This window comes from Leucopleurus acutus (assembly GCF_964270905.1).
Source record: "Leucopleurus acutus genome assembly, chromosome: 2".
NCBI lineage: Eukaryota > Metazoa > Chordata > Mammalia > Artiodactyla > Delphinidae > Leucopleurus > Leucopleurus acutus.
This window is the reverse complement of record NC_139143.1, coordinates 112,686,986-112,711,090: the sequence shown is the minus strand read 5'-3', so window position 1 is coordinate 112,711,090 and position 24,105 is coordinate 112,686,986. Positions and strand designations below refer to the sequence as shown.

Genomic DNA, 24,105 nt, shown 5'->3' with positions numbered 1-24,105 from the left:
CACTAATAATTTGATATTATTTGCAGAAATACAGACTCCTGAAGCATAGAGAAAAGGTTTAAAACAAACTAAAAATTCTGGTTCCCGAGCAAAGCTCTAGAAAAGGGGTTTCCCCTACATTTTAATAATGCAATATTAACTGATTTCTAGGGGGAATGAATCCTCTCCTTTCATTGGTCTCTTACAAATTAGGACTTTGTTCAAGTTACAGTATTTGTTACCATAAGATACAAACTTTCTTTGGTTCAAGGTGGTATCTTGGTCATTCGTTCCAAATTTTTTCAAAAAGAATTGCAAGCAGGGGGGTGAGATATAGAGGTGCACTCTATCTCACTTGCATAAAAATGTTTGACAGCAGAGCATCAAATTTACTGAGGCTGTAATTCTCGCAAGGAACCACCCTTCCTATAGGTGTGGACCCACTTATTTATGACAGTGGCATGTCCCCAGATTCTGTTGATTAGCAGACAGCTGAACAAATTCATAATAACCTGTTTGTGTTCCTTACAGAAGCAAAGACCTCAAAGTTCTAAAAGACTTTATCAGTAGAAAATCATCTGGTTGTTTTTCTTTTTTAACAAGTCCTCATATAGTACTGCGTATGCTTTGCACTTTACAAATCCTAACTCATTAAACCCTGTAACAGCTCTATCATCCTCATTCTACAGATTAGAATGAGGATGTGACTTAGCTGTGACTCCAGGGTCCGCCCTGAACCTCCGCTTCGTGCTCCACAGGTGAGAATGAGCCCCCTTTCCCTCAGAGCAAGAGTCTTATATTTTTAAAGCTCAATTCTTTAAAAGTTTCAAAAGATAAAGTTTGTTGAGGAGAAATATGACCCTCGACCACCACATAAAAATCGATTCCTTTCACCCAAGAAAGAGAGGCGAAGGGACGCTAACTTCAAAGTTTGTCTGAAACAGCCAACATCTTGGAGGCAGTTGCATAACTACTCTTAAGAATGTGTGACAGAACAAGAACCAAATGTTCCAAAATTGTTGTGACAGGATACTGGTCTACAAACTACAGCCTGTGCTCCTATTTTCTGCTCAGTTGACCTATTATTACAGACAGATTTAGTACCTTATTTCTAAAATTTGCCCATAAAGATTCTAATTCATACCTGTAGGTGTTTTATATATCACCATAACTTAAGGCCATAATCTAAAGCCACATTTTCTATATCTATATCCAAGATTAGAATATGGTTTTCACTGATAATATTTGCAGCCAGCAAATTTCAAATTAATGAGGAAAAGATACTGTCAGGTGAACCCGTTTGCAGAGCAGAGCCCCAAACAGACACCTGATTCAGGCTGGTGGATTCCTCAGAGAATTTGGAAATAAAAATCCAAAGCAATTTCCCTTACAGTAAGCCCGAGTTCCTGCACACTTGTCATTTCCTGTGCCTGTGCAGAGCCTCCAATAGCAGTTTCCACAATGCCCCTTTAATTTCCCCCTCAGCGGGTCTACTGACAATGAAGGAAACCTCACACCATTTCAAAGGAACAGCAACCTCCCCTGAGATCCCTGTGGTCTTAGCTCCGTAGGGGATGTGGCAGAGCCTCTGCTCTCCCTGCCTCAGGAGCAGGGGTTCCAGAGGGAAGGCTTCGTCCTGGCCCCCACCTCCATAGCTGCCCCGCAGAGAACTTTTGTTTTGGCCCGGAGAAGAGAAAAAAATGGAAAACGTTGTTTTGTGACAGGGGGACCAAAAAAAGACCAGGAGGACCCAGAACATATATTAGCATCTGTGAATGTTACAAATCTTATTACCTTCATTTAACAAATATAAGAAATGCTGAAACTCCACTTGTAAAAACACCAAAATTTAAAAATTATTATTGCTATTGTTATTGATCTTCTGTTATTACTGTTATTATTATTACCTTTTATTGAGCACTTTCTCTGGGCAAGCCCTTGTTATAAGTTTGGCCCTATAAAATTTATTTCCTAACATATTTTGCAAATGGATAGTTCCACGTATTTGTTAAAATTACCTGCTATAACATTTCTTTAGGTTACTCACCCAATGTTTTTTACCATGTAATCTAAGGAGGAGAGTGCCTCAACTGGGTCCCACAGGCATAGTCTTTAGAATTCGGTAATAATTTCAATAAGAAATTTGTTTTCATTTTGTATTTTTGTTTTAATGGTAATATTAAAAAGCAGCATTTACCCTCTTTTGGGGGGGAGGAGGACAGGGATAATTAAAAACCAATAGACTGGACTTCCCTGGTGGCGCAGTGGTTAAGAATCCACCTGCCAATGCAGGGGACATGGGTTCAAGCCCTGGTCCGGGAAGATCCCACATGCTGTGGAGCAACTAAGCCCGTGTACCACAACTACTGAGCCTGCACTCTAGAGCCAATGAGCCACAACTACTGAGCCCGCGTGCCACAACTACTGAAGCCTGCCCCTGCCTAGAGCCCGTGCTCTGCAACAAAGAGTAGCCCCTGCTCACTGAAACTAGAGAAAGCCCGCGTGCAGCAACGAAGACCCAATGCAGCCAACATAAATAAATAAATTTAAAAAGAAAGAAAAACCAATAGACTTTCCCATAATAAAAGACTTTTTTCTTAAGTTGATGTTTTTCGAAGTGGGAAATTCATTTCCAGAGATGCTTAAGAATTTTTTTTTCTTTTAAAGTGTCCTTACATTGTTAACATTTGAAAAATTTGCTGCAAAAATTTAAATTAAAATTTCCTTTACCATGTCCCCAGCTTACCCATATAATTTCTGGAAGATGTTAGCCTCTTTCATGAAAAATCAACCAATATTCATTGACATTTGCTAAACCATATTAAGAGGTGAAAGATACATATAGAGATGACAGGAAACATGATAAAAGATAACTAAGGAAGAGAAAAGTATTATTTTTTTTGAATTTTATTTTATTTACTTTTTTATACAGCAGGTTGTTACTAGTTATCCATTTTATACATATTAGTGTATACATGTCAATCCCAATCTCCCAATTCATCACACCACCATACCCCCCCACCACTTTCCCCCGTTGGTGTCCATACATTTGTTCTCTACATCTGTGTCTCTATTTCTGCCCTTCAAACCATTTCATCTGTACCACTTTTCCAGGAGGAACAGAACAGTATTATATGTTAAGTATCAAATGTGACTGTAAATGCTAGAAGAACTGAGATGATCCTTGGTCTGGGATGATTGGAGCAAGATAAGAAGGGAGCTGAGGATTCAGCAGATGCAAAAGATGAAAAGAACATTCTGAACAATGGCAAAGGCTATAATGCCAGGAGCACCTGAGAGACTGGTCCCAAGAAAGAAGCTAGAATAATAGAATGAGAACAGCCTATTCATCTTCCCTGAAGAGACTATTAGGACCTCTCAATCCTGTTTCCTTCAGTCTCCATGAGAAATCCAAGCCTTCTTAGTCATTGCTCACACCTGGATTCTTATCACCATACGGCTCTGAATGTTCCCTAACCTGTTCAATCCTTCTCCCTTTCTCAACCTTCCAAACCCTTCCAGTTGCCCTCTAGAACTTATGACAAATTACCAATAAGATCCCTTGTATATTCCACCTCTGGAAAGCTCTGGCCTCTCAGTTCCTTGACTTTCTCCCCTCCAGCAACCTGTTCTTCCATCCCACTTCAGTCGCCTAGAAACATGATTATGTCCAGGTCGTTTTCATCAGAAATAAATGTTCCGCCTCCCAGATCTCAATTTCAAGCACCCCTCTCTGACCATCAATCTCTATTGTTCCAACTCATTGCCTCCAGTATCTTGATTCCAACAATGATTTGACCCCACCAGGATCTCTAATCCATTGTCCCTACTACTTTTTTTTACCATCTGCAACCACGATTGGTCTCACTTAAATTTATGACCACAAGCCTCAATGGGTTCTTAGCACTGCTCAGCAATCCTACTATATTTTCCTTATCAGCTCACTCTCTTATTCTCCAAGAGGTTTATGTTACTTCTCCTCCTCTTTCCTCAAATCTTCAATACCTTCGACCCTTTACCTGAATTCAACTGCTGACCCTGCTTCTTATTTCTTGTTCTATTGATACTAAGAATATCAAAGCCCTCTGAAGAAATACCCTCAGCTTCCCACCACCACATCTGCAAATTTATCTGTGTCTATTCTTCTCTGCTCTGGTTTCTCTCTTGTTGGCCCTTCTCCCTCCACCTGTGCACTGGATTCCATTTCTTCAGCTACTCAAGGACTTTCATACTGTAGTAATTCCTTTTTCACCTGCATCCTCAGATCTCTCTCTCTCTCTCTCTCTCTCCCTCTCTCTCTCTCTCTGATCATTCCCATCAACTTACAAACATACTGTAATGTTTCCCATTTTAGAAAATTTTACTTGACCCCGCATACCCATCTCACTCCCAGTTCTCTACTCCCTTTGTAATAAAACTCCAAAAGGGATATTTACATTTGGTGCCCATGATTCTTCACCCATCATTTTCTCCTCAACCAGATCCAATCAGACCACACTTGTCAAGGTCACCTTGTGGCCAAATCAGTAGCCAATTCTCAGTTTTCATCTTACGTAACCACTCAATAGCTTATGACCCAGGTACTCGCTCTCTCCTCCTTGAGACATTTCCTTTGCCTACAGGGATACAGAGCACTAGTGGTTTCTCTCCTACCTCCTGGCTGGACCTTCTAAGTTACCGATGCTGGCTCTTCTTCCTTCTCCCAGGATCTAAATGTTGGACTGTCCCAGGGCAGTACCTTTGATCCTCTTCTCTATTAAGACTCTCTCTCAAGGTGTTATTATCCAGACCCATCTCTTTAAGTGTATCCACACATTGATAATTCTCAAAATTTTATCTCCAGACTGGACCTCTCCCCTGAATTCCAAACTCGTGTATTTAGTTGACATCTCAACATCTTTACTCAATGTGTTCAGTAGGAAAATCAAATGTTACATGACAAAAACTAAACTCCTGATTCCCATGAATACATCTTCCATCTCCTCATCTCAGTAACTAGCTCAACCATTCATTCAGTGACTCAGGTCAAAAACAAATGGGTCTTCACTGCTGCCTCTATGTCTCTCACACCCCATAACAAACCCAGGCCTGTTTGCTCTATCTTCAAATTATCACTTCTCACTATTTCCATTGCAGTCAAAATACTATCTAACCTATACAATTTTTTCACCTGTACAATTGTGGTAGCTCTAGCCTCCCTACTTCTAATCTTGCTTCCCACCCACTAACATACACACATGTACTTATTCAGTATTTTCTGTGTACAGTTCATGTTAGTGAATAAAAGCTGGCCCCTCCTTGGAGCAGGCTGTCTGTGTAAGTTCACATTAGACGATAAGAACCATGAGAGCAGAAACCATGGCTATCTTAACCAACATTGTATTCCCAGCTCCCAGCAGAGTACAATGCTCCTTGCCTCTAACAAGTATCCAATAAAAATTGTTGAATTTATGGATGGCTTCATTCCACAGATAGATACCCACAGTTAGAGACCGAGAATAGTGAAGTTTTGCAACAACCATTGAGATAGATGCCCCTCTAGAGGCTCAACAAGACACTGACACAAGGGCTTTGGGTGTTAACGCAAGCCAAGACTCAGGAGACAGCAGAATACATCTGACCTGGAAGAACTGGAACCAATTTGCCCAGGCAGGAAGCAAGTATGTGGTATAAACAGCATGAATGAAGCTTGACCTGGAAGCCACAGGTTTAGCATGAGAAAGGGGCTTCCTGATCTCAGCCAGACCCGTTAACAAAGAGTAGATAAACCAAGTCCCTGGGCTGGAGCAAATAAGGCTGCTGACTCAAGTTAGCTTGAGAGAAAGGAGAGAAAGAGAGCCAGGAGCCACTAAGAGTAGAAATAATGTGTAATGTAATGCCTTTGCATATCACTCTTATTTTATACTATGTTGATAGAAAAAATCATATCCACACTACTATTAACATTGCTGGAAAATGCTGGCCATCTTTAAATGCTAAAGGCACAGATACTAAAGGAGAAGGAAGCAGGTCTTTGGTCTCTGGCTACTCCTGAAGTGAGAGAGAAAGGAAGGAAGCATTCATTAACTTAAACAGCCTCCTCCCTTCCCACTCACTTTTCCCTTTGAGAAAGGACAACGTACTTCCTTCTTTGCCTCTGGTCTCTGACACTACACAGTCCCACTAGGATCCCCTTCAGTTTTCTCTATAGAATATTAAAACAACTTCAACTCTGTTTTAAAAATCAAGCAAACCAATTGTTCAGGCCCTGTTTAAAAATCCGAAGCGTCACAGGGTTTTGTGCGTTCTATATGGCTTTTTGTTCCTTACTCTTGTTTCTTCTCTTTTTGCCAAATTTCCTCCTGCTTTTCCTTAAATGTAATTTTACTAAATTTAAATGCATAAGCAAAGCATATACATTTGTAGAGTTTGTGCACATTTGTAAAAATAAACATAGGAATTAGTAAATTTTATAGATTTTTTCCTCATGTAAATTATTTTCCAGTCTTTCATTGTGCCAAATACCTTCAGAATTTCACTGAGTATTCTTTCAACTTTTCTCAAGGCCTGAAATTTTTCAAAATACAAAGTTTAGAAGGAAGAAACCTTTACTGGGAATGCTGAGTTTTAACTTTGCATGTGACCTGAGATTTCAGTCTCAGATTTCATTTTGTTGGTTAGAAACCCCTTTCAACTTTTTTTTTCCAGAGAGCTAAGTGGTATGTACCTTAAAAAAAAAAGACACACTGAGGCTCCCAAACTAGTTCTTCAGATATTTGACTTTTCTTAAATAACTCTAAGTTCAACTCAGCTGGAATTTTGAGTATCGCTTGAGTGCACTTGTATCCTTGCCTTGTTAGTTTTCTCTGTCCTGTATTTTTTATTAACTGGTATTTCAGCTTATGAGATTCTCTTTCAGAGGAGGATATAATGGTCTTTTCTATAGAATTCTGCAGCCCCACTGCTTTTAAAGGTATTGTACTGCCCAGCTGTAACCTGCTAGGGTATGGTGTGACATTTGGGTATTTATGTGATGGACATGCAGCATCAGCATATTTTGGGGAATATACAACTCGGCTTGGAGAAGAGGCATATTCTTTGGAAAGGGTGATATGCCTGAAAAGCAAGTTATTTTTAAAGGCCTTGTTACCTTGAGGAAAACCTCACGTAGAAACACCAGAAAATCTTCGTGTCCCAAGGGCTTTGACGTGGCACAGTTCTGGTTACAGCGTATTTTCCTTGTATATATTGGTTCATCAAGCTCAAACCAACCTCATAATTATGTGATTGTGACAAGATTAACTGACAGACAACCCAAAAGTCCTGAAGGTCAGCTGAGGGGCCCTCTACCCAATCATACTTTTACTTTTCAGTTATTTTTAGGCTGGCTTGGTGAAAATGTGCCAGGCAGCTATGCAGAGAATTACACACACTTTGTTCCAAGACCCCTTCATTACTATTGTGTGAAATGTGCACAACTTATCAAACCTAGGCACAAAGTAGAAGATTGATTTCCAGAAAAAAAAAATCTTGTTTATAAGAAAATTTCAAAATATAGAAAAACAAAAAGAATTTCATAAACACCCATGTGTCAACACCCAGAACTGAACATTGTTAACATTTTGACAAATTCTTTGTCTTTCTATACAAGAAGTAAAACATTACAGATAAAATTCAAGTCCCCTTGATCATTCCCCTCAACTCCAGTCCAAACCGACTACCCTGCCAGTGTCTTCAGAGGAAACCACTTTTATGAATTTAGGTGTATCCTTCCAGTGTGTTTTGTTATACTATTACATATACATATATGTGTTTGTATTTGTATTCTATATTCATATACATATATATATGCATACATATAAAAATAAATCAATTCTTTATAATATGAATGTATTTGTCCATTTAAAAATGTTACATAAGTAGAACATAATCTACAACTTGCCCTTTTTATTCAACTTTATGATTTTTAAATCCATCTTTGTGGTATTTCTCTTAGCTGATAGATAATATTCCACAGTATCACTATACCATTTTGGGGGGGGGGGGTACCAAATTACTTTATTTGAAGGAATGGTACTAAGGAAAGGACTTGTAGACCTTTTGGTACAACTTACAGAAAAGGTAAGGTAACCCAAACATGCATGCACTGCCTTGGTGACCAGGGAAGTCACCCCTGTGGTTACGGGAAGCCAGCCTAAGGCTTAGCTCTCATTATCACTATTTCCCAGGGTGTGCTTGTCAAAAAGATACTGTGCCATGCCAGATTCGGGGGCCCCCATCGTGCGCAAGTTGGTTACGTGGTCACCCAATTCTTTAATGGATTTCACCTGCTCATTCAGATAATGAGTCTCAATGAAGTCACACAAATGAGGGTCATTTTTCTCAGTGGCCAGTTTGTGCAGTTCCAGTAGTGCCTGATTCACACTTTTTTCCAAGTGTAGCGCACATTCCATTGCATTCAGCCCATTCTCCCAATCATCACGGTCTGGTTTCTTGATATCCTGAAGGAAGATTCGGCCACCCCGTTGGTTCTGCAGCTTCATCAGTTTCTCAGCATGTTCCCTCTCCTCACAAGATTGGTGAAGAAAGTATTTAGCAAAGTTCTTCAAAGCCACATCATCGCGGTCGAAATAGTACGACATGGACAGGTGGACGTAGGAGGCGTAGAGCTCCAGGTTGATCTGGCGGTTGATGGCAGCCTCCGAGTCCTGGTGGTAGTTCTGGCGCACCTGCGAGGGGGACGCCGTCGTCATGGCGGGCGGCTGAGGTGAAACGGTGGCGGTGGCTGCTCGGCGCTGTAACGGCGGCGGGGACCTTGGGGCGGTCGGAGGGCGCCGTGAGGTGGTGGCGAGGGCTGGCTCTGAGCGGCCGGCCGGAGCGGGGGACGAGCGCCGGGTTCCGTCCAAGCTCTGTTGAAGCAAGAAACCGCGGCGACTCTACGCGAGGACTGTCACACTATACAATTTTATTTATTTATGTATGTATTTTGCTGTACGCGGGCCTCTCACTGTTGTGGCCTCTCCCGTTGCGGAGCACAGGCTCTGGACGCGCAGGCTCAGCGGCCATGGCTCACGGGCCCAGCCGCTCCGCGGCATGTGGGATCTTCCTGGACCGGGGCACGAACCCGCGTCCCCTGCATCGGCAGGCGGACTCTCAACCATTGTGCCACTAGGGCAGCCCCACTGTACCATTTTAAATTTAAGTTTCAAGTTTCCTTGAGGATGGTCATTGAAAATGTTTCTACTTTCTATTATTACAATGTTTCAACAAACAAGAGATTCTTATACCTATCCCCCACTTCACGCATGAGACAAATTCTCTAGTCTATAGTGTATAACTAGAAGTGTAATTGCTGGGTTGAAGGGTATAAACAATTAAAATTTTATAGGTATTATCAATGTGTACTACATAGGGAGTATATTAATTTAGATTTCTACTGAGGGAATGAGCCATGCTACTTGTCCACATCTTTGCCAATGGTTGATACTTTCCAATTTTTTTAATCTGAAGAGTGATTTGTTTCGCTCTGACTTCTGGTAAAATTGAACATGGTTTCATATGTTTAACCACTCAGTTTTCCTCCGCTGTGATATATGTTCATTTCCTAGACAAAGCAAATCTTAAAAGGAATTTGAAAACCACTTTCTCAAAAAGCAATCATACCAAAATTTTGATATATAGGTTGTTAATGTTTAAACTGGTATCTTAATGTATTTGTTTTCATTTTTGTGCATCATAGGGACTAACCTGTCTTAATTTTTCTTAGTGCAAATAAAAATATGCTTCTTAGGGCTTCCCTGGTGGCACAGTGGTTAAGATCCCGCCTGCCAATGCAGGGGACACGGGTTTGAGCCCTGGTCCGGGAAGATCCCACATGCCACGGAGCAACTAAGCCCGTGCGCCACAACTACTGAGCCTGCGCTCTAGAGCCCGTGAGCTACAACTAGTGAGCCCGAGTGCCACAACTGCTGAAGTCCGCGCTCCTAGAGCCCATGCTCCACAACAAGAGAAGCCACCACAATGAGAAGCCCGCGCACTGCAACGAAGAGTAGCTCCTGCTCGCCACAACTAGACAAAGCTCACGCACAGCAACGAAGACCCAATGCAACCAAAAATTAAAAATAATAAATAAAACAAATTAATTTTTTAAAAATATATTTCTTAAATATGGTAGCAAAACAAATATCTTCGGTGCACCACCCAATGTTTGGCAGATAGTAGGTGCTCAATAAGTACCTGCTAAATTAAAAAATAAAAGGAGTAGGGCAAGAGGTAATTTCAGAAGGAGCATTTCAGAACAAGTGCTCTGGTAAAGATAAAACTATACACTAAAAAAAAAACAAAACACAGTCAATACTTCTTTCTGCTAATCACACTGTCTCTTGTAATGACTTAGATTCATGGTTCCACTTTTCAGGTTCAAAATCAGATGCTTCTAATGTTAATGACTTAACCTAGATGACGTATCAGGGACTCACCATCAAAGTTCTACACACAAGGCTTCCCTGCCCACCCTCTGATGATGTGTCCTGGCTTTGACTACAAATAAAACAAAGAATATTAATTGAGCGTAGTTGTAGCAACCCTGAGTTTTCAGCTGAAAAAGTAACACATATAAGGACTCTCAAACTATCAAGAAACTGCTTTGACTCTCTTCTTGCTCAGTTGATTTGGATTTTGTGGGCAGATACTTGTAGTAGTTGTTTCTTTCTTTAATATTCTAAAATATACTCCCTCTAGAGATTACTCCATTCATATCAAGCTTAATTTTAACTAATCAGTTAGCTGTTAAATGGGCCATTTCTGAGCTATCATCATTTTAGTAACAGTAACATTTAAAATCTCTGGAATGAGAATTCAAAATAAGCCAACTATAATTTCCTAATGCAGTAGCTAGCTTTTTCTTATAAAACAAAAAAGTTATCCCACTGAAGAAACTACACACTTTGACCATTTTCACCTTGCAATATGTATTCGTCTTGACTCACTCTTTTCTATTGACACCCTTGCAAGTTTGTCCAATATTAATGCTCTGTTTGGAAAATAGCTGGAAGTACAGAAAAGCTGCATCCATCATATAGCTTTACAGTATCTCATAACAACGAACACTAAAACTGCAACTGCCCTACTCTCTGGATATTTCCCCAGTGGTGCTCATGGTGAAGGAGATGGGCTTCACAGCAAACCCAGGAGAAATGAAAGAAAGCTACTATCTTAAAGGAAAGCAGGTGACAAAAATATCATGACTTCTATGATATAGGGCAGCATTCTCACACTGGTGTGCTGAGGACTGCTTCCTTGGTTATATGAGATATGGAAAAACATGTTAATATATTAACATGGATATTAATGAATACATTAACATAAATGTCAACCTATCAAATGTTAAATATTAACATCTAATAGTTAATATTGGTATAGTAACATTAATGTTAACATAGTAAAGCCTTTGAGAAGTTATGGAGTAAAAAATCACATTTTTAACTCTTTTTATCCCTATATCTTCCAAACTTTTTGACCCCAAAACCCTTTTTTTAAATGTAATACCCACAGAGCTAATGTTTTATGGAACACAGTTAGGGAAACTCTGATATGCAATAACAAACATGATTTATTTGATTTAAACAGTGCATTTCATTGGTGTATTTCATCAACAAATATTTCCTTTATCGATGACTGATATCTACTAACATGAGGTTCTGGAATGCTTTCCCCAGCTCACGTGCTTCAGAGAAAGAGTTCTGGACCAAAATTCAGTTCCCCATCCCTACAAATGGCCTTGGATTTAGTCCTTACAAACTGATAAGAAACTCTCTGCCCTGCGGCACTACCACCATCCCCTTGAGTCAAACACTGGGTTTGAGGACGCCTGCACCTCTGTGCCTTGTAATCTGAAGCAAATATCTGAGCTGCTTATCCTGAGGCCCCATGTGAAGATGAATTATCATCAGCCCTGAAAAGATAATAAAGAAGTATTCTGAATCATCCCCCAAATTAAACTGCATTTGTACAGAGGTTTTTTATCGCGGTAAAAAACAGCATAAAATGTACCATCTTAACCATGCTTAAGTTTACAGTTCAGTAGTGTTAAGTACATTCACGTTATTGTGCAACAGCTCTCCAGACCTTTTTCATCTTGCAAAACTGAAATGCTCTACCCATTGAAAAACAATTCCCCAGTTCTCCCTCTCCCCCAGACTCTGACAATCACCATCTTACTTTCTGTTTCTATGAATCTGACTACTCTATATTCTTCATAAAAATGGAATCGTACAATATTTGTCTTTTTGTGAATAGCTTATTTCACTTAGTATAATGTCCTCTGGTCCATACATGGTGCAGTATGTGACAGGATTTCCTTCTGTTTTAAGACTAAATAATATTCCATTGTATGTACTACATTTTTTTATTCATTCATTCATTCATGTACATTTGAGTTGTTTTCACCTTTTGGCTATTGTGAATAATACTGCAATGAACATGAGTGTGCAACTACTTCTTTGAGATCCTGCTTTCAATTCTTTTGGATATATACCCAGAAGTGGAATTGTTGGATCATATGGTAATCCTATTTTTTTTATTTTTTGAGAAACCTCTATAGTGTTTTCCACAGCAGCTGCACCATTTTACATTTCCACCAACAGTGCACAAGGTTTCCAATTTCTCCACATGATCACAACACTTATTTTCTGTTTTTCTGATAGTCATATATAGTTTCATTAGGTATATTTTTATTGGTTCTAATTCTGAGAAAAATATCTAATAGTTCTTCATTAATCTAAATATTTAATTACCTGGAACACATACAAGTGGTGTCTAAAGAGAAATAAGTCTTTTCTCCAGCATGAAAGGAAAGCACAGTAAGAACCAGTATCTACAAATATGCAATTAAGGGAAACTACGCCCAAAAATCAGAACAAAACAAGTTAATCATTTTTTGCAATTGCTTGATCTTTCATATGATTAAGATGACAAGGATTTAAATCTGTTTTTATTTAGCTATTTGTTTAAATAATAGCATTGAACATTGAACATTGCAAACAGTATTGTATTCTGCATTGTAATGTGTTTAAAGATATTAAATTTTAAACTGACTTCTTTAACTGTTCATGAAATTCTATGGAAATAAGCATATCAAAATGAATGAATGGTGTGTGTTCCCTGAGACTCAAGGGATTTCTAGGAAGTTTTCCCATCAACATTAACTTAATCTTCCCGGCATCTTTATGGGCTGAAAAACTGAGATACAACAATCTGCCCAAAGACGTATATTTAATAAGTGGTTAACTGAAACTCAAAGCTAGGTGTTCTCTCTCCAAATCCCTACTTCTTTTCATTCCTCCATTAGAAAACATAGTTCTATTTGAATTAGTTCAGTTTTGCAAATATTATTTTTACCTCTTTTTGGGGTCTCTAAATACACCAAACACATCTTTTCGTCAAATAAGGGCTCAATTAATTACATTTTGGACTCTGTGTGGGAAGTTAAAACAAACTTTCGGTGCCAGTACAGCTCCCAGCTGTGAAAAGTCAACATGAAAACAAGGCGTTGTCACACATCCAGAAACAGGTCAGGAGCACACATCCACACACGGGACTTGGCTTATGACAGAAGGTTGTGGACAGGGCCAGGGCCAGGCTCTCCACTCCCTCCTTCCTGCCTGCTATGCCTCAGATCGCCCTTGGATCTCATTAGATCAGCAGAGAGGCCCTCCAAGTCTTCCAAAACCACCAAAGGTTTGTGCAATTTTGGAAGAAGCTGCAACACCATGTTCTGCTAGCAGTCTGCTGGATTGGTTGCCTCACTTTTTTTTCTTTTTTAAATGGCTGCCTGGGCCTCTTTCTCTTGTAAGAGAAAGAATTAAAAATTCAGATATTGAATTGTTGATGGCAAATTATGGTTTATCCATAAGAGTTTTGGAATAAGCCATGTGAATTAAAGATACTTATAACTGGCTCCTTGTAGATTATATATATATATATATATATATATAAACTTATAGATATCTACTACATATTATCTATTATATCTATATAGCTATAGATATACCTACCATGAGCCAGGTGTATCTCCAAAATGTGTTGAAAAAAATCAGTAATTGAGTGAATTCTTATGAACTTTGGAAACTTAGAGAGAAAACAGTGGTTAAAACCCTGGACTTTAAAGTTAGACATACCTGGGCTTGAGAACATTGCTGAACTTCACTAAGATTTCTTATCTGTAAAAGGAGAACAGTAACACCCACCTTTTAGGATTTCTGAGAATTAAATGTAAAATAATGACAGGCTTTGCACACTTCCTGGCACATAGAATGTGCCAATATGTTGTAGCCGTTATTAGCACTGGGCCTTGGGATCATTTCTCTTGGCATCAATTCCTGTAGAACAATCCTATTAATGTTGAAAATGTAGGTGATTAAGTTGAATCTATAATGACACTCTGACATACCCTGAAATTACATCTTTGAATAATCCTTGGGATCAGTTAGTTTATTCAACACGTCTCTAGGGTACAAGAAAATGTTAGTTATTTGAGCTTTCTAAATTTAGGATCCCAAACCAACAAACACTTACTACTTCTCCAAAAGAGATTTTGATAGTATTTTCTATTACTCAGAACTGTTGGCAAGTTACTTTTGCTTGTACCAAGTTGATCATTCTCACCTCTAGATGAAAAACAATATCCAAAGATCTTTTGGTTGAAAATAATAGAAATACAACTCAAATTAGCTTAAGTAAAAGGGAATGTATTGCCTCCAGTAACTGAGGACTTTAAGGGTTGATCTAGCTTCACATGGTGCTAAATGCTGACAAAGCTCTAGTTCTCTCCATGTGTTGGCATCATTCTGCAGAGAGCTTCTTCCATGAAACCTGAGGTTAGGACCATAAGCTTCAGGCAAATATGGTTCTTTCAGCTGGAGAACCCAGAGAAAAGGAACTCCTCTCTCTCCTAGAAGCTATAAATCTTACAGAAACAAATCTTAAAGAAGATTCTTCTTGTTTCAGAGTAGGTGGGACACTGTAGTCATTTCACTAGGACCACATGGCCTAGGGAGAGGTGATTCCCAAAAGAAAATCAAGACCTGATTCCTGACAAATGAAGATGGTAGAATGAGCAAGTAAAAACGTTAGATGCCCAGAGCAGAGAGTAAGAGTTGGATTGTCTGAGACCAAAGACCTCAGCATGGCCATCATGGCAACTATTAAAATACGCACTATTTCATGGAACCACATAAAAATGTTTCAAAAGGGCATTGGGGTGGGACATTCTTGATTCATGCTTATTCTTCATGCTAAGCTCCACATGTGGTAAATATCTGCAAAAAAAAAAAAAAAGAATAGTTATCCTCATATGTTCTACATCCTAAGCAGTATAGTATGTGTAATTACATGAGAAAGGGGGAAATATATCTTTCCATATTGAAAAAGCAAATAAGACCAGTAATAAATAATAATGTACAATTACATGAAAAAGAAAGGAAAAAATTTCTCCGGATGAAAAAGCAAATCAGACAATTGATAAAAAATAGTCTAAAATTTTGCCTGTTTCAAAATAAGAACAAAAGAGTTAACATTCTCTGAGCAATTTACATAATACTAAAAAATAAAGTAAAAGGAAGACATTAGCATTACTTGCATTAGCAAATGACTATTGACTAAATTTTTCTAAGTGAAACAGAAATACATTTGCAACAGAAAATGTTATTTTGAATATTAAAAAATACAAAAAAGGAAAGCCCTATCTCCTTTGTTTAGTCCCAATGTTGAAAATAACTTTTAAACTCCTGATTTCATTCTTCAGCATTTCAGCACATGAATGCATAAAATACTGATGCCTCTCAAATTAGAAGATTCTTGCTGAGACCTCAGTGTGCACTGCAAACATGATCTCATCTTTTAGCTTGGTTATGTTCCAAATCCAGGAGTGAGGGCAAGTTTATGATCAGGGAGGAGAAAAAGGAAAATATTTACATAAACTCCATAATACAACTTTTTTTTTAAGCCCAAAAGAAATCCTCTCTCTATATATACATATATATATATATAAACTCTCTGAACTTCACATATGGGGGTAGGCAACCCAAACAGGGAATAGTCACAAAATATGGGGAAAGAGATAGAAAAAAGCAAAGTCATCCTCTGCAATGGAAACACAAAAAAGAATGAGATGAGCCATCTGAAGATATCTTCCCAAGAGTGACACACCCAAAATTTGAAACCTTATTACTGATAACATTAGAGTATCTTCCTAAATCACCAGAATATTGCATAAAAAAATCTCATCTGATCCATTTTTATATTGATTTCTTATTTTACAATAAAACTTTGCTACCAAAAAAAAAAAAAAATCTCATCTGATGCCAATCTCTTAACTTGAAGTTGTGTGGAAAACTGTTTTGTAATGAAGGATCTTCACTGGGGAATTGAGCAGGATTTAATAAGTCTGTGTTTGTATTTTGCCTTAACAACCACAACAAAGTCTCATCTGGAAGGCATCAAATTCAAACATTAACTACTTAATTAATATGTAATAAACTGGCATCCGAGAAATGAAATATCGTCAAGACTTTTTTGGTTTATATCCAGAGCCCTTTTGAAGGAGAATGGACATAGTATGCCGTATTATACATGGTTGTTAACTAGAATCACTTTATTAAAATCTAATTTTTCCTCTAATATTCTTAAAATATTTACTAAGTTCTACCATGAGAGTTTCAGGAACTCACCTGTGCCATCCTAATTTACCTAAATAGGGTATAAATGTAATATCCTTCAGTGATGATATTCATACAACCGAATGTGAAAAGTTGACTGTGCAATCTATTCAGTCAATGTAATTAAGATAGATATTTATTCTATTCTGGATAATTCTATGTTAGATCTCTGTTTGAATTATCAAGTTTCTTCTCTAAACATTCTAATTTCGTTGTAAACTCCCTCTTTCATTTTTGATTTAGATTGTTGAATTCATTTAGATTTGGCTTAAGATTCAATCTGCCTTTTTTCACTTCCAATCTCCTGCAAAGTATGCCTTCATGTCCCCCACCTTGCCTAGCACACAGCCACTTATACACAAGGTGTTCAGAAAGTTTGCCTTAAATGAATGACTAAAAGCTCTGAAAAGTTACCAAAAGGAGATACTGTCCCCAACACATATTTTCAGCCAGCATTTACACTGCTGCCAACTCCCATTTTGCTGTGCAAATGTGAGGAAACCATTTTTTGTTCTTTCACTGGAGCATTTAGGAAATGCTCATGACTCACACAGAGAACTACTCCTTTCTGTTACCTTCCAGGTATACTCATTATAGATCCTCACTTCACCCACCCAATCTACTACAGCCAGTCTCCAGCTGCAGTCCCCTTTCTTTAAGTCTCCTTGAGTCAGATCAACGAATTTAAGGGTTGGAAAGAAGGGGACAGCCCACCTCACTGTGCATCCTACTGGGGATTTTCCTACTAGGGAAGAGGTTGTCCCAGCACGTGTGATGTTGTCCCAGAAGTAGCAGTGCTCCCTCAGTTGGCCCCTCTTTCCATTTCCTTTGGGTGACATTTACTGAAGAAATCAGTTGAAGTCTGGCCTCTAGCGTGCAACAATCTCAAGTTTGAATCCTGACTCTACTAACTGTGTGACCCAAGGTCACTTAACTTCTCTAAACCTCACTTTCCTCATCCATAAAAGTGGGATAATAATTGTTGCTGTGAAGATTAAATGATACATTGCATTTCATTTAAAGCACCTAGCACAGCACTTATTAAATGTTAACAAATTAAATGTTGTTAGACATTAATTTAAAAGTTGATTATTATTCCTATTTTGGATTCAAAAGGCAATCTAAATTTAAACGGATGTACGGTTTTCGTTTAGCCCTAGCTTGGCACAGTAGAAAGCTAAAGGCCAAGGTCCAGACTTCAGCCTTGTTACCTATTATCAATTTGTATTCAGAGAGGTCTCCTCCTTATGAGGAATTATGAATTATGTCTGATCATACCTGCTTCTCCACATATGTCAAGTACCTGGCTCATAGTAGATACTAAATAAATGTCAGTTCCCACTCTCCAGTTCAGAACAGATCACTCTAACAAGGTTCTAAATTTAAAGTAAAGTGACTAATAAGATCAAAGTGTATCAGATAAAACATCAAAATCTATTACCAGCTCTGCCACTAACTAGTTAGGTAGCAAACATTTTGGTTTTCCTTTGTAAAATACAGAGAAAAGCATAATTTTCTAAGATGTAGACAAATTCAATCATAAAGAAAGTTACCACTTATACGGCAAACTTTAAGTGAGCTAACAGGATGAATTTCATATTTTTTTTAAAACAAGAAAAGTAATATATTGTAGTATAATATTTATCTCATAGGTGTTCTTGAACTTAATCCATGATGAAATCTAGGGATATTTTAATAACATGTGATTGATTATTGGATTAAGAAAAGATATGGTTAAATGTTAAGCATTTCACTTCCACCTAGCAGGATAGAAGATCCCTGAGGCTGGATTTTAAACTCTTTAGTTCACTTCTGTATCCTCAACACCTTGAACAGTGGCTGATATGTAGGAAGCACTTAAGTACTTGCTCAGTTAGTGAATAAAAGAGGGATGAAAAATGGTTCTTTATGACATGCTGTCAGAAATCCTATTTCAGATTGCCTGATGTTTAGAAGTTGTTATCCTTCCACTTCTAGGTATTCTCTTCAATCTTTAAATGGTCTGTTAGGCTAGAGTGTCTACGTCTCTGTAAACCTAGTAACACAGGTGAGATTTGTTGAAGTACTGTTTTTTTTTTAAATAAACTTTTGTAGGTACAAATTATAGTGCAATTTTAACAAGAAACAAAGATTTGAGGTTTTGACTCTGCAAAGTCAAAATAACTAATTAAAAAATATACTTTTAGGGACTTCCCTGGCAGTCCAGTGGTTAAGACTCCATGCTTCCAATGCAGGGGGCACAGGTTCGATCCCGATCCCTGGTCCGGGAGCTAAGATCCCACATGCCCCACGGCACGACCAAAAAAAAAAAAGCAAAAGACAAAACTTTTAGCTTTAAAAAGATGGCATTACCTTATCTCAATCAAATGCTTTGACTTGTAGCTCTACTAAATGCCTTCTTGCTTGGGCAGTGCATTAAAACTACCTTAGTTATGCCTATTTTGAGACTGTTAACCCAAGAATTCTATTTTGTTTGAGATAAACAAGATGTCTTGTCATCCAGAAGACAAGACATCTTGCTTTTCTGTTCAGGCAATTATGGATAGGTAGCCTGCTCTTTATCCTCCAAATACTTTAAATACGCCCCAAACAATGAGATCTATGAAACTGGAATGAACCTTTAAAAAATATGAATAATAAAGATAATTATGATAATAGATTCTGTTGAGTACGTTTTCAATATTTTCTCATGCACCCTTTTATTTTTTAAAGTACTCTACTAAAAACACACGCTTGAAGTATCAAAAAATATCAATTGAGACAAAAAATAAGCACTTTCATTTATTTGCCTTTTTACATCCACAAATACATAGAAAATACAGCATCCACATACAGAATTTTTTAGAGGAACGAAATATGTTCGCAGTGGAATGTCTCTGATGTTTACGTTAAAATGAATGCAGATACCAATCTCTCAAACGTTCTCAAGACTTCCTTTATGTCCTAGACAAAGAAGAATCCTCTGATTTAATATTTAGTTTGTTCATTAATCATCATAGTCCTGCATTAAAAAAAAAAAAGCCCAATATATTTTACAAGGTAAGAACTGCTTATTCCTTGTTTACTTAAAATACGGTAGAAACAAGCATGAACAAATCATAGGAAATACATTTTAGTGATCAAAATATGAAAGATTAAAAACATACTCTGGCTACATTAATAAAACTTTCAAAGGGATTGCAACCAATTCTGTCAAAGCCTCAGAAGTTCCTGTTTTGGCAGTTAAAAGAGAAGAACATGAAACATTTTGTGAATCTTTTTTCTTTGTGGATAATTAAACACAAGCCATGAGAAAACAAATGTACAGATGTACACCATATTTTCATCACTCTGCGGACTAGAGCCATGTATTGGAGACTTAATATTCAAAAGAAAGAGCATTTGAACTACATTTGAGATGTCACTGGCTTTTTTCCCCTTAATTAATGTTTTTTGGTAGTTTTATCACGCTTAGCCCCTGTGTTCTTTTTATTTAAAGTGATTGAGTTTGGTTATCATCTTCTTTCAGGGAGGCCAAACGCATTCTCAAATAACCACCGCACATTGTTAAGGTGTGAGGGCGGGGTGGGGGGGGGGAGGAGGACCTCCAGAGGCTAGGAGGAAAAGCAAGCCCTTCACTGGGCTTTCTTTTCATTCAAAAGTGACTGTCACAGAGCAATTCGTCCTGCTGGTTGCTATCAAAAAGCGACTCCATTTCTCCTGGGACCAGCAAGAATTTCTCTCCTTTCATTCGGGGGTATGAATTGATGATCATAAGTGAAAACTGATAGATAACATTATTCTCCTTCCTGCTGTCTGGGAATGAGCATTCTCCCCGAGCAAACAATCAGACTCAATATCATTACGAATCACTTTTCAAACCCTAAAAAGCCACATAGAAGAGACCCATCCTGACAATTCTTAGAATTCATCTAGCAGCTCAATAATTAGTGGCAATATATGTCCATTCATTTCATCTCTTCAGCCAACGTACAATGTGACCCTGTCACAGGCTAAAGGTGGCTGGATGCTAAGGATGCCACTATGAACAAGACACCTGCCCTGGTGAAGACTTAAGTCTAGTAGGAAGAGACATTAATCAAATAATCCCACCAAAGGACTTCCCTGGTGGTCCAGTGGTTAAGAATCCGCCTTCCGGTCTTCCTTAGTGGCGCAGTGGTTGAGAGTCCGCCTCCCGATGCAGCGGACGCGGGTTCGTGCCCCGGTCCGGGAAGATCCCACATGCCGCGAAGCAGCTGGGCCCGTGAGCCAATGCAGAGGAGTCGGGAAACTAAGATCCCACATGCCTCGGGGCAACTAGGCCCACGCGCCACAACTAGAGAGAAGCCTGAGAGCCGCAAAGAAGATCCCGAGTGCCACAACTAAGACTCAAGGCAGCCAAAATATAAATAAATAAATAAGCCCACTAACAAAAATACAAATATATTTTTAAACAATTCTTATATATACAATTACAACTATCAAAAGGACTAGGCAGAAAAGGTATACAGAGCTATAAGGCTGAAAATAGGGGGATTTGATATGGTGGGTAGAGGGAGCAGTTAGGACAGCTTCCCTAATGAAGTGTGTGATTCTGTGTTGGGGCAGCGGGTAGGGGAGGGAAGGCCAGTAAGGGAGTGGGAGGTGGAGGCAGGGAGAACATTCCAGACCAGGGAGCAAGGAGAGAGCTATGCAGCTGGAAAAACTGAATGAAAGTCCTGCAGCTGGGTCTCAGAGAGCAGAGTGTGTAGGGGCAGGAGATGATATGAAGCCGGAAGTACAGAATAGTTAGATCAAGCTTTATAGTTTTTTTATCCAAGGATTAGTGGGAAGACACTGAAGGGTGAGAAGCATGCTTCATGTTGAAACCCTCCCTCCAATAGCAGAGCTAGCAAGAAGGTCCAGGGCTGGTGGAGGGGCTGCAGGGAATCTGGCCTTGTGTGGGTATCTGATGTGGTACCTCAGGAGTCCCAGTGGGCTGGTGCTAGACTGATGATGGTAGCCTTGGAGACAAGGGGAGATAATATCAACAGGCCAGGGAAAGTAGCCCTTGCCTTGGAAAGAGGGGAAACTTCAGAACAGCCCTTACCAGAAGGCTGCAAAGTCCATGCCATAGATTTCTTCTTATAATTGTGGAAAACCATCTGCTGTATACCACTGGTGTTTCTCTGACTTCTCATACTGGAGAAGGGCATGTCAGCTCCGATTCCATCAGGGGTACTCCAGGGGGTGAGGGAAAGAAGTTTGAGCATGAGTTTTAGGTAGAGAAGGGGAGAATCTTTCTCTCGCTGATTTCCCCCTCACTGGCAAAGCAGTGGAGCAGTCATGGCCAGGCTTCAGGGTCCCTGCGTTCTCTGATTGCCTGTTTGTACTCAGCTGGCCCAGCTTAAGCCCCAGACTTTATGCCTTTGTTGTCTCATACTCCTGTCACCACCGGGTCGTAACCTGCTCTGAGGAAAGCATCTGATTGATAAACAAATTCTCACTGAGGTAGATGTAAAGGAAAAGGTGGTACATGACTTCTCCAAAAGAATATTTACATTTTAAGACCTAAAAAATCTCTAATCGTGGAAGGCCAGCCATCAGTCAACAGATAAATTATTTGGGAAGGCATAATGGCATTGTTTTGCCCTGAAGTTACACTACCATCCCAGTCAGCCATGCTCTTCCTATAATTTTCCTTTCTTGCAACATGTGGGCAGTAGAGGTGAGAAAAGAAAAAACATGAGGCAAAGATTGAGGAGTTTCCCACAGATGGACTGAACTATTGCATGCAACCGTTCACAAATTTTTCGAGGTTCTACAATATGCTCTCTTTCTAAAATAATGCATCAGTTTCTGTGGTTTAAATGTAATCTGTACGCTGATGAGTTTATACCTTCCCTCCCAATCCTTCCTCTGAGCTCCGGACTCCTCCATCCAGCTACGTACCGACCTATCTCTGCTTGGACATCTCGCAAGCAGTTCAAATTTAACACATCCAAATTAGAACTTTTTTTTTTGGATCATATGATAATTTTATTTTTAATTTTTGAGGAGGTACCATACCGTTTTCCGTAGTGGCTGCACCATTTTACATACCCATCAACCATGCACAAGAGTTCCAATTTTCTACGTCCTTGCCACTACTTGTTATTTTTTTGTCTTTTTTTAAAAATTGAAGTCTAGTTGATTTACAAAGTTGTGTTAGTTTCAGGTATACAGCAAGGTGATTCAGTTATACATATATATATATATTCTTTTTCAGATTCTTTTCCATTATAGGTTATTACAAGGTATTGAATATAGTTCCCTGTGCTATACAGTAGGCCTTTGTTGTTTATCTGTTTCACCTAACTAGAACTTTTGATGCCCCCTGGACCCCCTCCAAGCCCATACTTCCCCAACTCAGTAAATATCAACACCAAACACCCAGAAACCTGAGGGTCATCCTGGATACCTCCCTTTCTGTGTTAGTTTCCTGTGGCTGCCTTAACAAATTACCACAAACTTGGTAGCTGAAAAACAACAGAAATGTATTTTCCCACTGCCCTGGAGGCCAGAAATCTGAAAACAACGTGTCAGTAGAGCTGTGCTCCCTCTGGAGGCTATAGGGGAGAATCCTCCCTTGCCTAGTCCAGCGTCTGGTGGCTCCAGACATTCTTTGTGGCCACATCACTATAACCTCTGACTGTCTTCACATTGCCTGCTCCACTTTTGTCTGTGTCTCTTATAAAATCTCTTGTCATTTATGGCCCATGTGGATAATCTAGGATGATTGCATTTGGAGATCCTTAATTACATCTGCAAAGACCTTTTTTTCCAAATAAAGTCACAATCTGAGGCTCCAAGGATTAAACCATGGATGTATCTTTTTGAGGGCCGTCATTCAACCCACTACACTCTCCATTACCCCTCACAGCCAATTCATCAACAAGTTCTGAAGAACCTACCTTCACATCTTCTCACTCAGCCAAGCCCATCTATCTTCATTGCTTTGAAGATGCGATGCTTCATTGCTTCATTGCTATGACCCCAATTCAAGGTACCTTTGCCTTTCTTGAGAATTTCTGCCATGGCCCCCTAGCAGCACTGGTCTCCCTGTTTCCACTCTGGTCTCCTCCCCCCTCCATGGTTCATTCCCTATAGAGCAGCCAAGAATGGCTTTTACAGTTTTTACGTCAGACTATATCACTAACCTGTAACTAAACTCCCAGCACACTTAGAACTCCCTTTGCACTTAAAACAAAGTCCCGCATTACCCAACCCAGCTCCCTTCCCCAGCGGTCTTCCAGCCCCAAACGAACAGTGTTCTAGCCACGTGGGCCTCTTTACTTGCTCAGAGGGGCTGCCCCTGGCTTCCCTGTGTAACGAGGCATTCTCCCCTGCTCTCTAAGGCAGCACCCTGTCCAGGACTTCCATTGGCATTTCTCAGTTTTTATTGACTTACCAGTTCATTGTCCATCTCTCCAAA

The 24,105-nt window shown here is 39.2% G+C and overlaps 1 protein-coding gene across 1 annotated transcript; it reads right to left on the bottom strand.

The window, feature by feature from the left end:
- Positions 1-8,001: 8,001 nt before the first annotated feature.
- LOC309957310 (ferritin heavy chain-like) lies at positions 8,002-8,889 on the bottom strand. Its single transcript, XM_082832490.1, has one exon. The coding sequence runs from the start codon at positions 8,709-8,711 to the stop codon at positions 8,160-8,162; it is 552 nt and encodes a 183-aa protein (XP_082688616.1). The 5' UTR covers positions 8,712-8,889; the 3' UTR covers positions 8,002-8,159.
- Positions 8,890-24,105: the final 15,216 nt, after the last annotated feature.